The 19,922-nt window shown below is 47.2% G+C and overlaps 1 protein-coding gene across 2 annotated transcripts; it reads left to right on the forward strand.

The window, feature by feature from the left end:
- Positions 1 to 1,451: 1,451 nt before the first annotated feature.
- col6a2 (collagen, type VI, alpha 2) lies at positions 1,452 to 19,543 on the forward strand. Of its 2 annotated transcripts, XM_084481565.1 has the most exons (32): positions 1,452 to 1,615; positions 4,075 to 4,163; positions 4,728 to 4,828; positions 5,294 to 5,434; positions 5,802 to 6,164; positions 6,727 to 6,747; positions 6,861 to 6,926; positions 7,020 to 7,118; positions 7,226 to 7,252; positions 7,366 to 7,392; positions 7,542 to 7,586; positions 8,117 to 8,170; positions 8,273 to 8,335; positions 8,438 to 8,500; positions 8,710 to 8,763; positions 8,887 to 8,922; positions 9,008 to 9,070; positions 9,259 to 9,321; positions 9,445 to 9,507; positions 9,611 to 9,673; positions 10,368 to 10,418; positions 10,530 to 10,628; positions 11,995 to 12,057; positions 12,281 to 12,316; positions 12,567 to 12,612; positions 12,789 to 12,941; positions 13,394 to 13,488; positions 13,715 to 13,896; positions 14,709 to 14,887; positions 15,047 to 15,085; positions 17,363 to 17,697; positions 18,133 to 19,543. In XM_084481565.1, exons 2-32 carry the CDS (start codon positions 4,094 to 4,096, stop codon positions 18,397 to 18,399), a joined length of 3,027 nt encoding a protein of 1,008 aa, XP_084337691.1. In that variant the 5' UTR covers positions 1,452 to 1,615; positions 4,075 to 4,093; the 3' UTR covers positions 18,400 to 19,543. The 2 variants fall into 2 exon arrangements, with proteins under 2 accessions (XP_084337691.1, XP_084337692.1); XM_084481566.1 differs by lacking the exons at positions 17,363 to 17,697; positions 18,133 to 19,543 and adding an exon at positions 15,439 to 16,967.
- The last annotated feature ends 379 nt before the right edge of the window (positions 19,544 to 19,922 follow it).

Raw genomic sequence — 19,922 nt, forward strand, 5'->3', positions numbered from 1 at the left:
CCGCCCGAACCCCCCCCCCTCCCCTCCGAAACCGAAGGAAATTTCGATGGAAAGTGCGGGAGGTTGCAGGAAAGAAATAACGAGAGAGGGAGAGTTTTTCTTTTTTGGACTGAACCTTATGGTCATTCCTCTTCTATGACTCACACTCTTTAACAGAGGGGAGAGAGGGTGAGAGACTGAGAGAGAGAGAGAGAGAGGGAACAGAACTGGAAAAAAACTTTTCCCATCTCTCTCTCTCCGTGCACACACGCATGCAGGCTCGCCCCCGCTTCACTCTCTTCTCTTTTTAAGGAAAAACGATTCTGTTGCCAAGACAGATAGAAGAGTGAGTTATACAATCACATTCACTGGCCAGTAGCGGACCACCGTAGTCTCCCTCGCGTTCTCTTCCGTCTCGTGGCCTTCTCTCTCCTTTCCGTGCGTAATTCGCGCACGCCCTGCAGCAAACGAACCGCTGCTCTCTTTTCCAGCTTACGCATATGATGCCGATCGGAAGGAAGAGCGGGTTCCTTCTCCTCGTCTTTCGATACACACCCTACACTGAACTGTATCGCAATCACGCACTAATCAACCCAAGGCGACAACACATGTTCAACATTTCCAATCCCCATGGTGTCGCAGCTGCATGAATGATCCTCCGTGTGGTTGTGTGTGTGTGTGTGTGTGTGTGTGTGTGTGTGTGTGTGTGTGTGTGTGTGTGTGTGTGTGTGTATACAGTGTACGACGTGTATATGGAAGTGAGACTCATTTAGATCAGGGACCTCCCAACGGAACGACTGACACTCAAACACATGTGAGCGCAGAGCGAGCATGTGTGTGTACGCACGGGCACGGACACGTAAACATGGCCAACGAGTCGGTGGTGTTTACACCCAGTGTAAACTCAAGTTTAAATATTGCAAATTGCAAACAGACGCCCAGGCAAGGGGTCGCGGCGCAATGTGTTTGAGCATTTGAGCGGGCCAATATTTGCGCGTGGGAGCGCGTGTGTTTTCTTTGAGCGTGTTCGTGTGTCTCCCTCTGCCTGACTCAGTTCCAAAAAGGTGGGAGTTGGGGTCCACAGAAGCAGGCAATGATAGATGACTGGTAACGTTCAAGCCTGATCGCCACATTTGTAAATTTGTGTTTTGGTTCCCCAGGAAACGGTGAACCTGGTGCGCGCCCAGTGGTGCGCCATGTGTTCCACTCATGGCCACATGAACCTTTTCAAATTTCCAAACCCTCAACAGACATTAAAACATGTTTGTGAGAGAGGTTGCGGGGCTTTTCCATAACTTCCAGCGCCTTATTAATGGGATGCGCCATGAAATGTACGCGCGTACGCGCGCACACATGTTCGGATGGACCTACAGCGCCCCCAAGCGGACACCGTGGGGCGCTAGATTGCGCGCGCGGGAGGAGGGATCAGGGCATCTGGCGGAGTTGTTCTGGACCAGAGGGCGAGAGAGCGGCTCTTCTGCGGCAAGCACGAGCGCATCCAGGACTTTATTCCCAGTTCCTCGTCTTCTCCCCCCTTCTGTTATTAACTTGTCTCTTCCCAGTGAGATGAGGAAGTGATACCACTGGGATTCAGCAAGTTGTTTGGAGAGTTCGGAAGTTGTTCGAGAGAGTTCGGGTGAGTAGCTACCTACTTTTACGCGCGGCTCGTTATATGCCGTGGTCGCTTTTTCCCGAGCGTGAGCGTACTGTTCCCGAAATGAACGAAAAACACACGGATAATATAACTAATGTTGGATACAAAAGTCACGTATTAAACTAGTCCTTGTTATATGTGAATAAATAAGCCAATGCATGATATAGGCCAAGAAAAATCTGGGATGTTTATGGCTATTTATAGGGACTATCTAGATTAGTGAGGACGTTTACCTTTTAAACTTTTGACCAAATCAAAGCGGGTTGCAGAGGTGGAAGACACATCTCTGCAGTCTGACCTCGTTTTACTCACTGATGTCCGCTAGAGGGAGCCACTCTGGGACGGCACTGCAGTAGCCCATGTAGGCCAATACTTGACTAAGCAGTTAGCCATCATTTTCGCTGCTTTGAAAGCTGGCTACTTTAGATATCTTTGACACAGATAAACCCAATATAGATTTGATTGTGAAATCCAGAATCCAGGATGCGTAGGTAATTAGAAAGTACACATTTTTTGTGAGTCGGCCTAGACATTGTAACATGTTGTGTAGCTAATATAGGCCTACAACTTGAAATAACAATTCCGATTTGATTCTGATTTTGAATGTTTCTTTTCATACAGTTAAGGAGACAAATCAAAGTTACAGATCAGATTCTCTCTGGTATCAAATAGCTGTGGCTATAGCCTATTATGTCCTGATATTATCCCTGAACTGTTGGTCACAGATAAACTAAGAGTGTACTTGTTCTAACCATATTAGATTGTCTAATGTAATGTATTGCCTTGGTATTGGTCTTGTTATCTATTTTGTGGAAGCACTGCTAATGCTATGGCTGTAAATGGCGAGTAAACCACCAACATGAGATGTTAAGTCATTTTATGGATTTTGGGTTCATAGTGCAGTGTGCTAGACAGCACGCCTAAAGGAAATTATACTGCTGCAGAGGAAGTGATGCGATTTACGTATTTGGAATATCAGGAAGTTACCATGGTAGCAGACAAGCTTCTGATATCACTAGTGATGCTAATGGTGTGTTCCAGATGCCTCGGGTACCAGCCTTCCGAGGTCCAAGTGGGGAAATCTCCCTGCTTTCTTGCGCCATTTCTCGGAGGCACGCCCCCTTTTGGTCGGGCCCTCTCGGAATTCTGAGAGTATACCGAGCTCAGTGATGACGCTCTCAACAAATACAAAAAAAATGTGTACCACGTTAGTCATTTTAATGTTGATTTTAAATGCTCTTACACACTTGATTACATTGCTACTTTATTCCGGTCACCAACGTATGCATTGCACGGTCTTGCTGTGTGTGCAATACAATGTAAAGTTGTGTTGTCTGTTTTCGAGCTGGTTTGCTAAAGAGGCTAATGTAGCTAACAATAACAATGACTAGCCAATGACATGACACGATCACAAAGACGAACGGGAACGCTACGCCTGTGCTACGAGACAGGAAATTACGTCACAAGTGATACTCGGAAGGCTGGTGTCCGAGGTATCTGGAACACACCATAAGCGCTGTAACAAGTGGTCAGCTGCTGTTATCAATTAATTATCTTAATTAAAGGGCCTTATTATTCCACCAGGTGTCAGTGTTAGCCATTACAAAATGTGTATTTTCCTGTGACTTTAGTGACACAAGTGGGAGTGTCCACCTAGATGTATGATGGCGTACATCTAGATGGAGACTCCCACTTGTAACGTCACTAAGACAGGGAAGGGTAGATTTTCAAACAGCTTGTAATAGCTAATCACACTCACACCAGGTGGTATAATATGGGCCCTTTAATGCATTGAGTTACGGGAGAAAATGTATGTGATTTTCACTGCCTATTTTTTTCATTTTTTCATGATTTTTTTCATGAACTACCATACTTTCATACGGTTACCAACTGTTGAAATTGAAATTGAAATTACCTGGGTTGGCTGTAGTATTTTCGTTACTATTTAACCATAAGGTCCGCTTTTGGTTTTCATTAGACGCATTTAATACAGTTTGAATTTAAAGCAATGATTCATGATGTCGAAGTTAGCTTACATTTAGACATCATGGCATTAGCATTCCTCTGGAGCAGCCATGTTTAATATCCATTTCAATGCAGTCTGTGGCAAATTTAATTCAAGAGAGTTGATCTAAGATGGCCGCTCCAAGAACCTTTATTTACATTTTCAAGGACATTTGAAAAATTAAAAGATAACACCTTTCTGTTTTCTGTCGTTTTTCACCAAGCTGCTGAACATTTGATAACTTTGCTAACAAAGCTTCACCCTGGTTTTACACTCAGAATGTTTTTTAATTGACATTTACGGTTGAATGTTCAAATAATCCAGGGAGAATCATTTTTTGATTTGGAAAGAATCCAAAAGAAACATGCGTGTGTGTGTGCCTTTGTGTGTGTGTGTGCCTTTGTGTGTGTGTATGTGTGTGTGTCTTGGATTCCAGACGGGAGAAGGCGACGGTCATGGGTTTCCAGTGGGTGGCGCTTTGCTGCTTCCTGATTGGCGCTGTGACAAACGCCCAAGAGTGCAGCAGTGAGCGACCTCACCACCTCTCATCAACCAATCAAATTGCTATCTGCTACCATTTCTGCTCTCATTTAGCAAATTAAAAAAAGTCTCTTGTTAAAGTGACTTGATGTGAAGTGTCATGTCATCACAAGTTCCTAGGAATGTGTTGTGTGTGCACATCTGGATAGTATAACCACACAACTTACACAGCATCCACGCTTAAAGCTGCCACCTAGTGGCACAATCATAATCAATTAAATGAAATATTCTTAAAGTCTATTTGTTCAAATCATATACTAATAGACCATGCAATGAAGCTCCACATTTTGCTGGTTTTTATATTTTTTTTTCTAAAGGGAACAAGAGTAAGCAAGATAAAAAGTTCAGCTACTTATTACTTATTGCTCTGTTGGAATAACGATATTTAAGCTCCTGCTGGTCATCTTGGCTCCCATGTTTATTCTGACCTATGGGCAGACGGTTGTGAATGTATTTTCAAATATTATTTTTAAGTATTTATCATTGTGTTTTTTTGGTGTTGTTTTTTTTACTGTATGTTTGATTGTATTTTTGAATGTCATTCTCCAGAGAAACATGACTGTGCCCTAGACGTGTACTTCACCATCGACACCTCTGAGACCATCGCCCTCCAGGAGTCGCCCCCTGGAGCCCTTGTGGACAGCATCAAGGTTCCTCGTCCTCACTTACACACTTTAACACTGTGATACGTTCAAGAGACTGCGAGCTTCATAGATTCCATAGAATGTGTTTGATACGTTCCATAGAATGTGTGTTTAATACGTTCCATAGAATGTGTGTTGGATATGTTCCGTAGAATGTGTGTTGGACACGTTCTATAGAATGCCTGTTTGATACGTTCCATAGAATGTGTGTTTGATGGTCCCATAGAATGTGTGTTTGATACGATCCATTGAATGTGTGTCGGATACGTTCCATAGAATGTGTGTTTAACTGTAATGCAGACCAGGAATACAGTACTATTCTGTATTATATATTCAATATCATCAAACTAATACCAACCAACCAAAACCTTCAGATTTTCATTAACGGTTGAATCTGTGTGTGTGTGTGTGTGTGTGGTTGGGTGTGTATGTGTGTGTGTGTGTGTGTGTGTGTGTTTGTGTGTGTTACAGCTTTTCACAGAGAAGTTAGCGAATCGTTTGGAGGATGTTGAGTACAAGGGGTTGGTCAAGATGCGGTGGAACGTGGGTGGCCTTCACTTCTCCCAGAAACAGGTGATCAGCTCCATTGGACCAAAGGATGCCTTCATACAGGTAAAGCACACACACACGCACACTCACACGCACACATGCACACACACAAACATACACAATCAGGCATGCACGCACAATCAGGCATGCATGCACACACACATTCACATGCATGCACACATGCACACACACACACACACACACACACACACACACACACAAAAACTCACACTTATGAATTCAAATAGCCACACGTATAATTCTTCAAAAACACGAAATCAGCAAATCCTATCTCGTCATATATCATATCTTTGATCATATCTCGTCAAATCATATCCCGCCTCCAATCCCCCCATGTGACCCAGGGTGGTTTGCGTGTGAATGTGTGTGTGTGTGTGTGTGACGCGGTTCTGCTCCTTGTCCTCCTCAGTGGGTGAGGAAGATCAAATACCTGGGCAAGGGCACCTACATCGACTGCGCCCTCACCAACATGACGGAGCAGATGCTGCACAAGGCCTCCGACCCGCCCGCCCTGCGCTTCGCCGTGGTCATCACCGACGGCCACGTGACCGGCAACCCCTGTGGCGGCATCAAGGTGACGGCGGAGCGGGCGCGCGACGCGGGCATCCACATGTTCGTGGTGGCGGCGTCCAAGAACGTGGACGAGACGGGCCTGAAGGAGATTGCCAACTCCCCGGCGGCCGTGTACCGCCGCGACTTCATGGCGGTGGACCTGAGCCAGGGCCGGCCCGTCATCCACGAAGAGACCATCGACCGCATCGTCAAAACCATGGTAACCGCCGCCGTCCCCGCCACCGAAGAGCCCCGAGCCCGAGGCGCAGAGACGCAGGAGAGCAGAGCGTAGAATGTGAGGCAGGAGGAGGCGTAGAGCGTGGGACCCGATAGGATGACTGGACGTAGGACGTAGGATGTAGGGCTTAGAATTTAGAATGTAGAACATAGAACACAGAATGTAAACACGTAGAATCACTCCTGTTGTAGACACTCCCTAAAAAAGTGTTTTAGGCTGCAATGTGTAGAATAATGGTTGTTCTGTGCATGGAAATCCATACGACAAGGCAAGGGTCATATATTTATAGAATATAGAATAAAGAACAATAAACTATAAAACGACACTATATATATTATATATATATATATATTATACACTATCTATATTATATATCTATATTATTTTTATTTTTTAATGATAATCTTGTAATTGTGTACTCGTTCTTTTTTTGGTAATTAGTTATTTATTTATGAAACCTTTTTTCTAATGTGAAATACATCAAGTGCCCTAGTACCGTGGATATTGCATGTTTACTCATCACTTGTTTGTCGTTTGTCTGCAGGCTCACCTGGCCTACGTCGAGGTGAGTGAGGGTGTGCACACAGCAGCCAGAGTCCAAATAATCAAGTGAAGCCTTGAGGAAAACAAAATGGCTTCGCTAATGTTGTTGTTTCTTCCTCCCTCGTGTTCGACTAGTGCTACAAAGTCTCCTGTCTGGAGACTGAGGGCCCTTCTGGTCCGAAGGGACACAGGGGTCAGAAAGTGAGTGTAACACACACACACGTACACACACATACACACACACAAATAAAATACACGATCACTAATCTCCTGTGTTTGACCTCTCACCTGTAGGGAGCCAAGGGGGACAACGGAGACCCAGGTCTTAAAGGAAACTTTGGTCGTCCCGGAGACCCCGGTATCGAAGGTCCCATTGGTCAGCCTGGTATCAAAGTGAGTATGGAACCCCGCCAATCATCCCATCCCTGTCTTCTGATTGGCTGATTGGGCCGGCTGTTCTAACTTCTCTTTCTTTCTCTCTCTGTCCCTCCTCTCTGCAGGGAGAATTCGGCCTCAGAGGAGACAAGGTGAGTGCGAGATGAGGTCATACTCTTAGGGACTGAGGTACGTTCCGTCTGTGTTATTGAACCCTGTTTTCTGATCAACAATCAATAATCCAGCTGTATTTTTTCACTCACAGGGAGAGATTGGAACCGAAGGAAAGAAGGTGGGTTCCGGACATTACTCCTTTTCCTTCTTCTCATTGGACGTCTCCAACTGTCCGTTATCACTCTTATCAATCCTTCTGCACTGATTGATTGGGTCCGACCTCACTGACCTCATTGACCCCTGACCTTGTTTGATCTTGTTTTCTAGGGTGTCGCCGGTCTCCCAGGACGCAACGGGACAGACGGACAGAAGGTGAGGATGGACCCCGCAACTACAGGAGCTTTATTTTTAAGGCCTATTAAGGCCTGTGTCTTTAAGACCCATTAAGGCCTGTGTCTTTAAGACCCATTAAGGCCTGTGTCTTTAAGACCTATGAAGGCTTTAAGACCCATTAAGGCCTGTGTCTTTAAGACCCATTAAGGCCTGTGTCTTTAAGACCCATTAAGGCCTGTGTCTTTAAGACCCATTAAGGCCTGTGTCTTTAAGACCTATTAAGGCCAATCTAAAAGGTTTAACGACTGCTTTTCTTATTTAAAAATGTCAAAAACTTCCAGCTGGAAGGGGTTTCTATTCTATTCCAATAAGTGAGATTTTATGAGAAAACATTAGCATAACGGTTAGACACATTTTAAATGGTTCACTCACGTGATGCAGTTATCCGTTCTACTTACACACCAACCATTCAAATGGATTGGTTGGTGTGTAAGATTGTGTTCAGGTGTGTATTCTCTTCAAGGGCTTTTCCTCTAACGTGTCGGCCCTTGTTTTCCCCCGCCTTGCAGGGTAAGATCGGACGCATCGGGGCTCCGGGCTGCAAAGGAGACCCAGGCGATGTGGTAAGACCTGATGACCCACCCATCCATCCATCCATACACTGGCTATACATCCAGTTGGGCTGCCATAGAATCCATTGACTGATGTGTGCGTGTGTTCCGTAGGGGCCTGATGGTCACCCCGGAGATGTGGGTACAGCTGGTCTCGGCGGAACCGATGGAGAGAAGGTACCAACACCAGGATTCAAAGGTCAAACTTGTTTTAAACAACGCTGTTCAGACTATCAGAACTTAACTGTGTGTGTGCGTGTGTGCGTGTGCCGTTGCCAGGGAGACTCCGGTCGCCCTGGGAGATCCGGCCCACCTGGACCTGCTGGAGGCGCTGGACCAAAGGTAAGCTGACAAGCCCCGCCCTCACAGCCATGTTGCTGACCAATCAGAAAGGAGAATACCTGTTGAGGAAGTTCGATCCAACAATGGACGAGAACTATTTGTCGCTGAAAGAGACATCTCTCTCAGGAATAAATGAGTGAATAGGAGAATAGGTCAAGGTTCAAGGGTTAAACTGTGATGTCACTGTAACATGTGATGTCATGTTACAGGGAGAGAGAGGAAGTCCTGGCTCGCCTGGTATGCCTGGACAGAAAGGGACCCCAGTAAGATGTCAACACACACACACACCCACACCCACACCCACACCCATAGACACACACTCATACCAGTTACTTGCCCGCTCACTCACCTGCCTGTGTGTGTGTGTCATTGTCATTGTCTTCCAGGGAACAGCAGGATCTCTAGGTGCCAAGGGAGAATTGGTAAGGTCACATGATGGACAGACCGATGTATCTCAGTCCCTCTGCACGTTCCTCATGTTCAGTGTGTGTGTCGTTGTGTTTCTAGGGCCGGAGGGGAGACTTTGGGCCCAAGGGTGGCCTGGGACAGGACGGAGGGAGTGGAGAGAAGGTGACGTCCCAAACGCCTTTGCGCACCGCATCCCGTATCTCCATCACATCTCCGTGGATCGTTTAGTGTCTCTTGTGTACATCTCCACTGCAGCGCGTAGCTTCTCCACAAGGGGGCGGTGGAGGGTGTGATTAAGACGTGCTGACCAGACCAAAGTAACCCGGGGGTCGGTGGTTCTTGTGTTTCAGGGTGAGATGGGGCCCGAGGGTTTGAGGGGACTTCCTGGCGAGGTGGGATCCAAGGGCTCAAAGGTGAGGGGCTGACTTCTGCCACCATGGAGTCAAACACACATGTAAACACACTCTCACTCACTCACACACACACACACACACACACACAAGTCTGCGTCATTCACCGTGTCGGTTGCTCTTCAGGGAGACAACGGCCTGCCAGGACCAAGGGGACCGGCGGGAGCATCAGGAGAACCCGGGAGAAACGTAGGTCAAAGATCACCGCGTGACAGCGCTCATGTGCCCCTCGTCTCCCGCGTGGGAAATAAATGACCTACCGTTGTGTTGTTTTTGTCCCGACTCCTTCCAGGGTACACGTGGAGACCCCGGTGATGCTGGCCCCAGAGGAGAGCCTGGAACACAGGGGCCAAAGGTGTGTGTGGGTGGGTGGGTGGGTGGTTTAACGTGTCTTTACCTGTGTGTATGTGTATGTGTATGTGTGTGTGTATGTGTATGTGTGTGTATGTGTGTGTGTGTGCGCATTTCATCTGGAGAAACCAGCCAGAGTAAGCTAGCGTTTAGCAATAGGTCTGCCTGGTCTTGTGGAAGACAATGTGTCAGGCAGTGAGGTAAGACAGGTAAGTAGACAGGTAGGTAGGTAGGTAGGTAGACAGGTAGGTAGGTAGACAGGTAGGTAGGTAGACAGGTGGGTAGGTAGACAGGTAGGTAGGTAGGTAGGTAGGTAGACAGGTACGTAGGTAGACAGGTGGGTAGGTAGACAGGTAGGTAGGTAGACAGGTACGTAGGTAGACAGGTGGGTAGTTAGACAGGTAGGTAGGTAGACAGGTACGTAGGTAGACAGGTAGGTAGGTAGACAGGTAGGTTGGTAGACAGATGGGTAGGTAGACAGGTAGGTAGGTAGACAGGTAACTGGTTGCATCATGTTGCATTGATGATTTGCATTTTCTCAACTTTTTTTTTTACAATATAGATACCAGATTGTGGTCTAATTTTTGCCAGAGCGTTGGATTTATTTATTACTGTCAGGATGTAAAGACAAAAATTATTCATAAATACCTTGCTCGTCCAAGCTTTAAAAATGTCTGCTCTTTGTACTCCCAATTCAGGGTGATGGAGGAAGACCAGGTTTCAGCTACCCAGGACCAAGAGGACCATCGGTAAACCCCTAACCCCTAACACACACACACACACACTCCATCCCACTTTCCTGCCTTGTGAGGACAAAACTGTGTTTTGACTAGTTGGGACTCTTGCTCCATCGTCCGTAGGGAGACAGAGGAGTGAAGGGAAACCCCGGACCCAGGGGCAGCAGAGGAGACTGCGGCCACAAGGGAGAGGCCGGGGGGACTGGTACTCCAGGAGAAGTGGTGAGTTTACCTGGACATTTCCCCGTTAAGAAAATAAAAGTCCCCCTTAATGTATATATTTTATTTTTTATCTCTGATTCGACCATCTTGATTCTCTAGCAGGCAGGCAAAACAAAAAAAGTACAAAAGAAAGAACAAAATGAGCGCCACCATCTGTGGGCCAGTCAGTGCGTTTACATGACACTCAAGAAAGTCGACTTATTGGCTTAGTCCAACTATGATTGGATTACTAAGATGCATGTATACACCTTAGTCGAGCTATACTCAAATCGAATTGGGTTACTCATAGTCGAATTAAGACATAGATAATGCGATAATAGATAATGCGATTCATAGTCGAGTTAAGCGTGCATGTACGGAGTCAAATTGGATTATGCGTTGAATTGCGTTCTGCGCATGCTCGAGATCTTTTCCCAGGGCCGTGAGCCGGAAGTAGAAGGAGCCGATAGTCGTGTTGTTGTTGTCGCCGTCGGAAAACGAGAAACTGCGATTTATTTAAAAAGGTGGCGCAGAAGATGGAGGAAGCCGGTGAATGTAGTTACCCCCTATAAGAATTGTGTCCCGGCCGCGGGAGCGTGCATGCATGCATTCATTAAAGGTGGAAGCACACAGACACTACGCTTCGATTTCACCCAAGGCTGAATTAAAAGTACATGTTTTTCTAAATGTGGGTCATCAACGAGGTTGTAAAGTATTAACTTCGGGCACATATATCAAAATAAATGTTTTATTTTTTTATTTTTTATTATTCATTCATTGCGCCGTGGCTGAACTGACGGGGGTATTCTCTGATATTATGAATCTTACAGACTGCGTCGGGTTCTCAGACTCTCTGGTACTTCCACAACAAGTAAAGACTCCTAATGGGGTTTATCTCGACCATGGGGGAAAAGGAATTGGGGGAAATTAACTTTGACTTTGACTCTCTGAAGTCCAGATTGAAACGAACATGAAGGAGAAAGCGATGTTTCAGCAGACAGCTGTCAGTTCACTTCGGGTCCATATCATTTCGTCTCCGTCGTATGCGGACTCCTCCGGCTGCTCTGCCGGCGGAGGAGTCCGCATACGACGGAGACGAAATGATATGGACCCGAAGTGAACTGACGGCTGTCTACTGAAAACATCTTTCTCGAATGCCGCCTGAGTTTGTTGTTGCTGGTGACGTAACGAGGTCAACCGGTGGCTCTATTACCACTAGTTGAAATGGGTACAGCGCCACCTAACGTACCGGGGTATGACACGCTTCGGCCAATGAATCGATTTACTCACTGCCATGTATACGCGGACATGGCAGTTTTTGAGCTCTGGTTTTAGTGGTAGAGGTGCAGCGAGTCACTCTGATGATGGATTGCTGTGATGTGAACAGGGAGAACCAGGACCCGGAGGTGAACCCGGCCGCAGAGGCCCAAGAGGAGAACTCGGAAGGGATGTAAGTCTGTTACACACGCCGTTAGACACACGCACACAAAGAATACTAACTATGTGAACACTAATGACCGGATGTGACGGTCGTGGGCTCCTGAGTCCTGAACGAATGAATGAATGAAAACATTTACTCTACTACACACAATCCAGCCATGTATTTATTTACAGTAGGCTTTTCAACAGTGTCACAGGATATGACATCACATTCTGTATTCCTCTTCAAACAGGGGGACCCCGGTCCCGAGGGAGATCCTGGTCTGACGGTGAGAAACCTCAGCCTCCTTTTCACCAATCGTCCATCAGTCTTGTTTATCCTGCGGCCATCCTGGATCTAAATGCAAGCTGGGTGGGATGAACTGAATTCCGACCTCGGCATTCAGTTCCACCCAGCTTGCATTTAGATCCAAGATGGCCGCTGGGTGAATAAGGCCCCGTTGAGCCATTGGAAGCCTTGTAGGAAACCACTTAAACCATGTTGAACTTGACGCCATGTTGTCTCCTCTCTGGTTGTAGGAGTGTGATGTCATGAACTACATCAGAGAGACATGCGGCTGCTGTGGTGGGTTCATCAATACATTTACTAATAGTCATAGTAATGCAAATGCTTTTATTGATACCGTGAAACCAATACTGATGCTATCAATAAAATAACTAATAATTGTTTCATTTTGTGTGTGTGTGTGTGTGTGTGTGTGTGCGTGCATACGTGTGTGTGTGTGTGTATGTGTGTAACAGACTGTGAGAAGCGTTGTGGTGCCCTGGATATCGTGTTTGTGATTGACAGCTCAGAGTCGGTGGGTCTGACCAACTTCACTCTGGAGAAGAACTTTGTGATCAACACCATCAACAGACTGGGATCCATGTCCAAAGACCCCAACTCAGCCACCGGTGGGCACCCACCTCAGTCCTTAATGCTTCCATCTTCATCTTCATCATCATCCTCAACTTCATCTTCACCTTCATCGAACCATATCATCATTATCGTCATCTAACCCTACCATCCTCTTCATCACCCTCACCCGCATCCCTTACCCTATCGTACCATCACACTTTCATCTTCTGCTTCAGTTTCATCTTCTTCTGCATCGTCAATGTACCATGCCATCCTCGTCTTCATCATACCCCACCACCCTCATCCTCATCCCTTAGGATATGACACCATAAGAAATGTTAATCTCCATCTTCATCATTCCATATCATCTTCATCGTCTTCAGCTCCTTATTCACAACCCTCTCATTTGTGTCATAAAACTGTTGGTTGATTGATTGATTGATCTGATAGAATAACAGGAGTGTCTAACCAGTGTGTGTGTGTGTGTGTGTGTTTGTGTGTGTCCCAGGCACCAGGGTGGGTGTGGTCCAGTACAGTCACAGTGGAACCTTCCAGGCCATCCGTCTCAACGACCCAAAAATCGACTCCCTGTCCGCCTTCAAGGTCTTACACACAAACACACACACAGGCATGCATACACAAACCCAAACACACATACACACACACCTAGTTACACACACACACAGACATGCAGTCATCAACATACACACAAACAATCAACACTGAGTGCGTGTGTGTGTGATAGTGTGGTTACTTGTCAATATAATTTCATATCTGTTATATTACTTTTCTTTACGTACTTGATGATATCATCTCTCCCCCCCCCCAGGATGCGGTAAAGCGCCTGGAGTGGATCGCGGGGGGCACCTGGACCCCCTCGGCGCTGAAGTACGCCTACGACCACCTGATCCGGGACAGCCGGCGCGCCGAGGCCAACGTCACCGTGGTGGTGATCACCGACGGCCGCTTCGACCCGCGCGACGACGACTCACTGCTCACCTACCTCTGCAGGTAGTGGCCTGTGTGTGTTGTAGTAGTAGTAGGTTTTTATTATCCCAAGGGGAAACTTGGTTTGCAGACAGGTTGACAGGTAAAAGCACACAAGAAATACATTAAAACATCAACAGTGACCAATACACATAGGACACACAGGCAACACACAACAGTCAAGTCTGGGATTCAGTGTTGTGCAAATTTAGCAAGGATATTGCCCTAGGTAAAAATGATGAGTTTTTAGTCCTATTGCATCTACAAAAAGGGACTCTGAATCTCCGGCCTGAGGGGAGAACCTCAAAATGTTGGTGAAGAGGGTGGCTGTCTGTCTGTCTGTGTGTGTCTGTGTGTTTGTGTCTGTCTGTCTGTCTGTATGTGTGTGTGTGTGTGTGTGTGTGTGTGTCTGTGTGTGTGTGTGTCTGTGTCTGTGTGTGTGTGTGTGTGTGTGTGTGAGGTCCATAATATTGATCCTAATAATAATAAAACCATCTGCTTGATGACTAGAAAGTATATTTGAATGATGGTGAGATTATTTGTGTGTATTAACTACTTTGGGTCATTTAGCAGATGGACAGCTCATTCCCAATAGATGGGGGGTTAGCATCTTGTCCATGGATAGGTTGTAGGCATTGGGGATCTAACCCAGAATCTCTTAGTATATATGTGTGCGAGTGACTGTGTGTGCGTGTGCGCGTGCGTGTGTGTGCCTGTGTCTAAACATGTGTGCGCACGAGTACGGTGCCGTTGCATGCTCGATAAGCGGACTCATGCGGTCCTCCCGTGTGTGTGTGTGTGTGTGTGTGTGTGTGTGTGTGTGTGCCGTGTCCCAGCGACCCCAGCGTGGACGTGAGCGCCATCGGCATCGGGGACATGTTCGACCAGGCGGAGGAGAACGAGAGCCTGAAGAGCATCGCCTGCCAGAGGGACGGCCGCGTGCTGGGCATGAGGCGCTTCGCTGACCTGGTGGCCGAGGAGTTCATCGACAAGATCGAGACTGTGCTGTGCCCAGGTACACACACACACACACACAGACGCACACACACACACACACACACACAAACACACATACTGTGCACTGTGTGCACACAGACACGTGCGTATTGAAGATGTGTGTCGCAGCGACGTTGCGTGTGTCTCTCATCCAACATCTATCATGTCTTGGTTCCAGATCCCGTCATCGTCTGCCCAGATCTTCCATGCAAATCAGGTAAGCGTCCGGAACATCTCAATGACCTTCAACAGGGGGGACCTTTACCCTAAAGCCTACGCAAACCGCTGGGCTGTTTTTAACTCCCGGCAATGCAATCACCCGGTGTTCTTTTCTTGAATCATCAATCAAACAACATGATTTGTTTGACGTGGTTTGGTTCAACAACTATGCTTGGTTGATTTGGAGAGATTATAACCCCTTTCCCCAGTCCCCTAATCCCCCTTTGACTCCCATTCAGTGGGACACATTTGCCCCATCACTGTCGGGACGTTTTTTTTCCCCCTTTCTGTTATGTTGCGTTTTGCCTCGTGGGGTCTCCGCCCACGTTTGTTCCCGCCCACTTGTTTCAGGAGGGGGCACGGCCGAGGGGCAAGCCCCTCCCCCTTGGCAGCCTCTGTCGGAAGAAGGAAACCCCGCCTCCGTCCCCACCTCTCTGGAGGGCGTGGCCAACCTGCTCAGCGGCCTGAGCGAGCATCAGTACGGGGTTGGCGTGGCAACCATGGCCTACACCGCCCAGAGGGCCAAGATGAGCACGGGAGTGGCCCGGCAGCAGTGGACCGAGCTGTTCATCGACTCCTTCAAATACGTCTACGGCGACATCCTGGGAGACCCGCAGCGCGCCTTGGGACTCTGCTAGTTATTGACACGCTGACCACGCGCTACCTCGCATTTAGCTTCCTCATAGAGAGAGACATAGAGAATAAGCTAGCTAGCCGCCGCCGCCGCTCCTAGCGTAGAGGTCCGTATTTAAACGTTAGCACTTTTTTTGGCTGTTAGTGAACGTGCAGCGGTGTCCGCGTGAGGTTCTTATTGTGTATAAGGGTCTCGTTGTTGGGTGGACTTAAGTTGACCCTGGAGTATATGAAACACATTTCTGTGAAGGTACAGAGTCCTTTTTCCGGTTAGTGATTTAACATAAGTGTTATAATATGGTACATATCATTCTCTCTGCGCCCAGTGGAGGGAAGCGCTTGGGGTCGTGCTGGAACAGTTGACCTCATCATGAGATCATGAGGAGCTTAGCGTCTATGGAGCCATTCATGAAGGTTTGGGTGTAGTGACACTTAGGGAAACTATAGGGCTACCCCCTAAACCAGCCTCATTCCAACTGTGAACCGCATTGTGTGTTGTGTGCTGCCGTTTTGCACGTTTCCATGGTGACGCCCCCATCTCTGTTGGAATTTGAATGTGACTCACTTTACGCGGTGTGTGAAACAAGCGGCCAAAGTGTGTGGCCAGTATTCATTTTTTTTGTTTTTTTTACTTTACGGAAAATGCTGACTCATAAACATCATTATCCTTGGGAGTTCCTGGGCATTGGCAATGAAGGAAATTGTGTGTGTGTGTGTGTGTATGTGTGTGTGTGTGCGTGGGTGTGTGAGTGCATGAGTATTGGTATGTTTATTTGCACTGCAAACGTAATAGACCAAGGACTAGCTGACGGTTAATGCTTTGTGAGTTTTATAACCCTGCAATATGTTCGTTCTTTTGCATGTATGCACAGAGCCTGATTTTGTAGTGGGGAGAACCTCCATCTTTTGTTTATAACCATGACAACAGCGACGTCCTGTATGGCGTTGTGTCGTGAAAGCTATGTGACTGCAGCTTGCTAATGTTTCTAATCCATTGATTTTGGAAACGTGTATGAAAAGTCAAATGTCTCACGCTTTAAGAGAATAAAGTAGATCTGAGTGCCTTGAAACAGCTGTTATTCAGATGAACCCGCAAATGATCTGAGGGTGTGTGTGACCGATGGGGTTAGAATCAAAGCGTTGAGCTGGCATCTATCCTTGTTTAACCCCCGTACCAAAAAATGACTAAACCCTTCAAGCCCTTTACAGACACATAATAAAAAACAAATGTTCCCATCTGGGTTTGAACATCTGCCGGCCAGCTGTGCCTTTATTCCTCACACCATGACTTTCACACTGTTAACATTAAACACAACTGCTCAATGTCCGCCCTGTCTGTCTGTCCATATGTCTGTCCATCTGATCATCTGTCGTTCTGACTGAGCATATGTATGGCTGTCTTTCTGTCCCATCCGTCTGTCTGTCTGACTGACCATATGTCTGTCCGTCTGTCTAACCTGTGTGTGTGTCTGTCCGACCATATATCCGTCAATCTGTCGGCCCGACTGTCCGTCTGTCTGTCTGACCCATCCATCCCATCCCTTGACTCGTCTATCCGTCCATCTGACCGGTGTGTGTGTGTCGGTTGTTTTTCGTCCGACCGCCTTGTCTGACCGTCTGTGCGTCTGTCCCCCTCCCTCAGAGCCGGCGGTGGCGAGCTGTGTGCAGCGGCCGGTGGACCTGGTCTTCCTGCTGGACGGCTCGGAGCGCATGGGCCTGGAGAACCACCGCCACGCCAAGGAGTTTGTGGAGAACGTGGCGCGGCGCCTCACGCTGGCCAACGGCCAATCGGACGAGAGGAACGCACGCGTGGCGCTGCTGCAGTACGGCAGCCAGGCGGAGCAGAAGGTGGAGTTCGGACTCACGCACAACCTGACCATCATCTCCGACTCGCTGGCCTCCATGAACTACATGGACTCCTCGTCCTCGCTGGGCAGCGCCATCATCTACGCCGTCAACAACCTGGTGATGTCACAGGTACGTGCGCACACGCACGCACGCGCGCACACACACACAGCGAAAGATTCCAATGCAGGCACACACACACACAGAACCAGGAATAATGTATTCCTGTGTGCGTGCCAACACACACACAAACTCTTTCACACACTCACTCAGTCCCCCGCTCACTCACACAAACACACACACGCACAGGAAAACACACACACACACACACACAAAGGAAGACAAATATAGGCAGACACACGTCACGCACGTGCAGGCACACAAACACAGGTACACATGCATGTACATTAACACACAGACACATACACTAAACACACACACACACACATATAGGCAGACAGACACATAACGGCTGCAAACATTGCTCATTGTCTGACATACGCATCACCACGGCAACACCAATGACCCCCTGAGCCGCGTGTCGCCCCCCGCCCCCCCCCCCAACAGGGAAGCCGCCTGGCACGCCGCAACGCCGAGCTGTCCTTCGTCTTCATCACGGACGGCGTGACGTCCAGCGAGAACCTGGAGGAGGGCGTGTCGGCCATGCGGCGCGCCGAGGGCGTGCCCACCGTGATCGCCATGGGGTCCGACGCCGACACCGAGGTGCTGAGGAAGGTGGCGCTGGGCGACCCGGCCGCCGTCTTCCGCGGCGTCGACTACACCATGCTGAACAAGCCATCCTTCTTCGAGCGCTTCGTCCGCTGGATCTGCTAGGGGAGGGAGGAGGAGGAGGGGGGGAGGGGGGAGAGGGGAAGGGGGGCGCGGGGGAGGGGCCCATCACCACGCTCGCCAATCATAGAATTAGAATCACTAGAATGTTAGAAAAAGCTAAGGATGGACCTTCTTTTGCAGTGTGAGTGCATGGAGCGGGAGGTGGTGACGGTTGAGCTAGAACTGTGTCGTTGTTGTTGATGTGGTTGTTGTTGTGTTTGTTGTTTTGGTGTATCCAAACGTTGCCGGATGCAGGGAATCTCCATGGCGACATTTTCTGTTTGTGTTTTTTCATCCAATGGAAGGTGAATGGGACCCCGCTTCCGGTTTGAACGTTCCATCTGGTTTCCCGGGCGACAGACATACACCTTGAAAGTGTTGATTGACAGGAAGGTTCTGTTCATTCTAAATCTATGGTTCTACGCCTCAGACCAAAGACAGACTCGTTGTTAAAAATGAGTTGAGGTGTTTTTAAATTGTTTGGTGCTTTAACTGTTTTTGGTTTGTGTCCGATTGTTTTGATAGTGGTAGAGAGGTGGTCTCTCCCACGCTCCATGAAGGCAATATTTACATTAAAGGTGCTACAGTAGAGAGCAGAACAACGCCATCTTACTGTTTCTGGAAACATGCTTTTTGTATCTGTGACCCAGGGACGAGTTCATAAGTAGTTCACACACACACACACAGACACCCACACACCTACGTACACAGAGATATACACATACGTGCACACACACACACACACACACACACATCTGTATGTCTACACACACACACTCAAATAAAAACACAAAAGGAATGTAACACTTGCAGACATACAGAAAAATAAGAGGGAAAAGTTTCACATGAAGTTTAATAAAGCTCAATGTGATTGACCCAAACACGTATTTTTGAGTCTGTTTGTTTTCCCTTTAGGATCATACTTTTTCGATTAAAATGTTATTCTTAAACCATACACGTTTGATCAAAGACCAAATGTAGATCAGGTTTTACAGCTGCCATGCAAATGGTTTTAAATGGTACCAAAGCAAACATGCTTTGATTCAAACCCTGTATTGAGAACACACGATAGGCCCTGATTGGCAACGTATGGGAAAAGGGTTTAGATAAGCATTACATTACAAGTATGGAATTTTAATAAGAGGTTACAAGGAATACAGACTGAATGAATGAATACCACTTTTTTACATTGAGACCCAAAAGAAAAGAGAAATCCTCATAAATCGCCATTACATCTACATTTAGAAACTACTGATGAAGAACACAACAAACCATGAATTTAAAATGCATATGAATGGTTTTTATTTCAATAAAAAAAAAGTACATCACAGCATCCACTGAGTGTAATAATGTTGCATATCTCACCACCTCATTACAAACTGGAGTGGCATCAAGTATAAACAGTTCACAGAACAGACACAAAATCGTAGCAACAATCACTCTTATAACAAAAGTAATTAAAAATATGAAAATACCAAACATATAACCCTTTTATTTATATATATACATGTTCTGCTAGAAATGGT

The sequence above is a fragment of the Micromesistius poutassou genome (assembly GCF_964030765.1).
Source record: "Micromesistius poutassou genome assembly, chromosome: 16".
NCBI classification, from domain to species: Eukaryota; Metazoa; Chordata; class Actinopteri; order Gadiformes; family Gadidae; genus Micromesistius; species Micromesistius poutassou.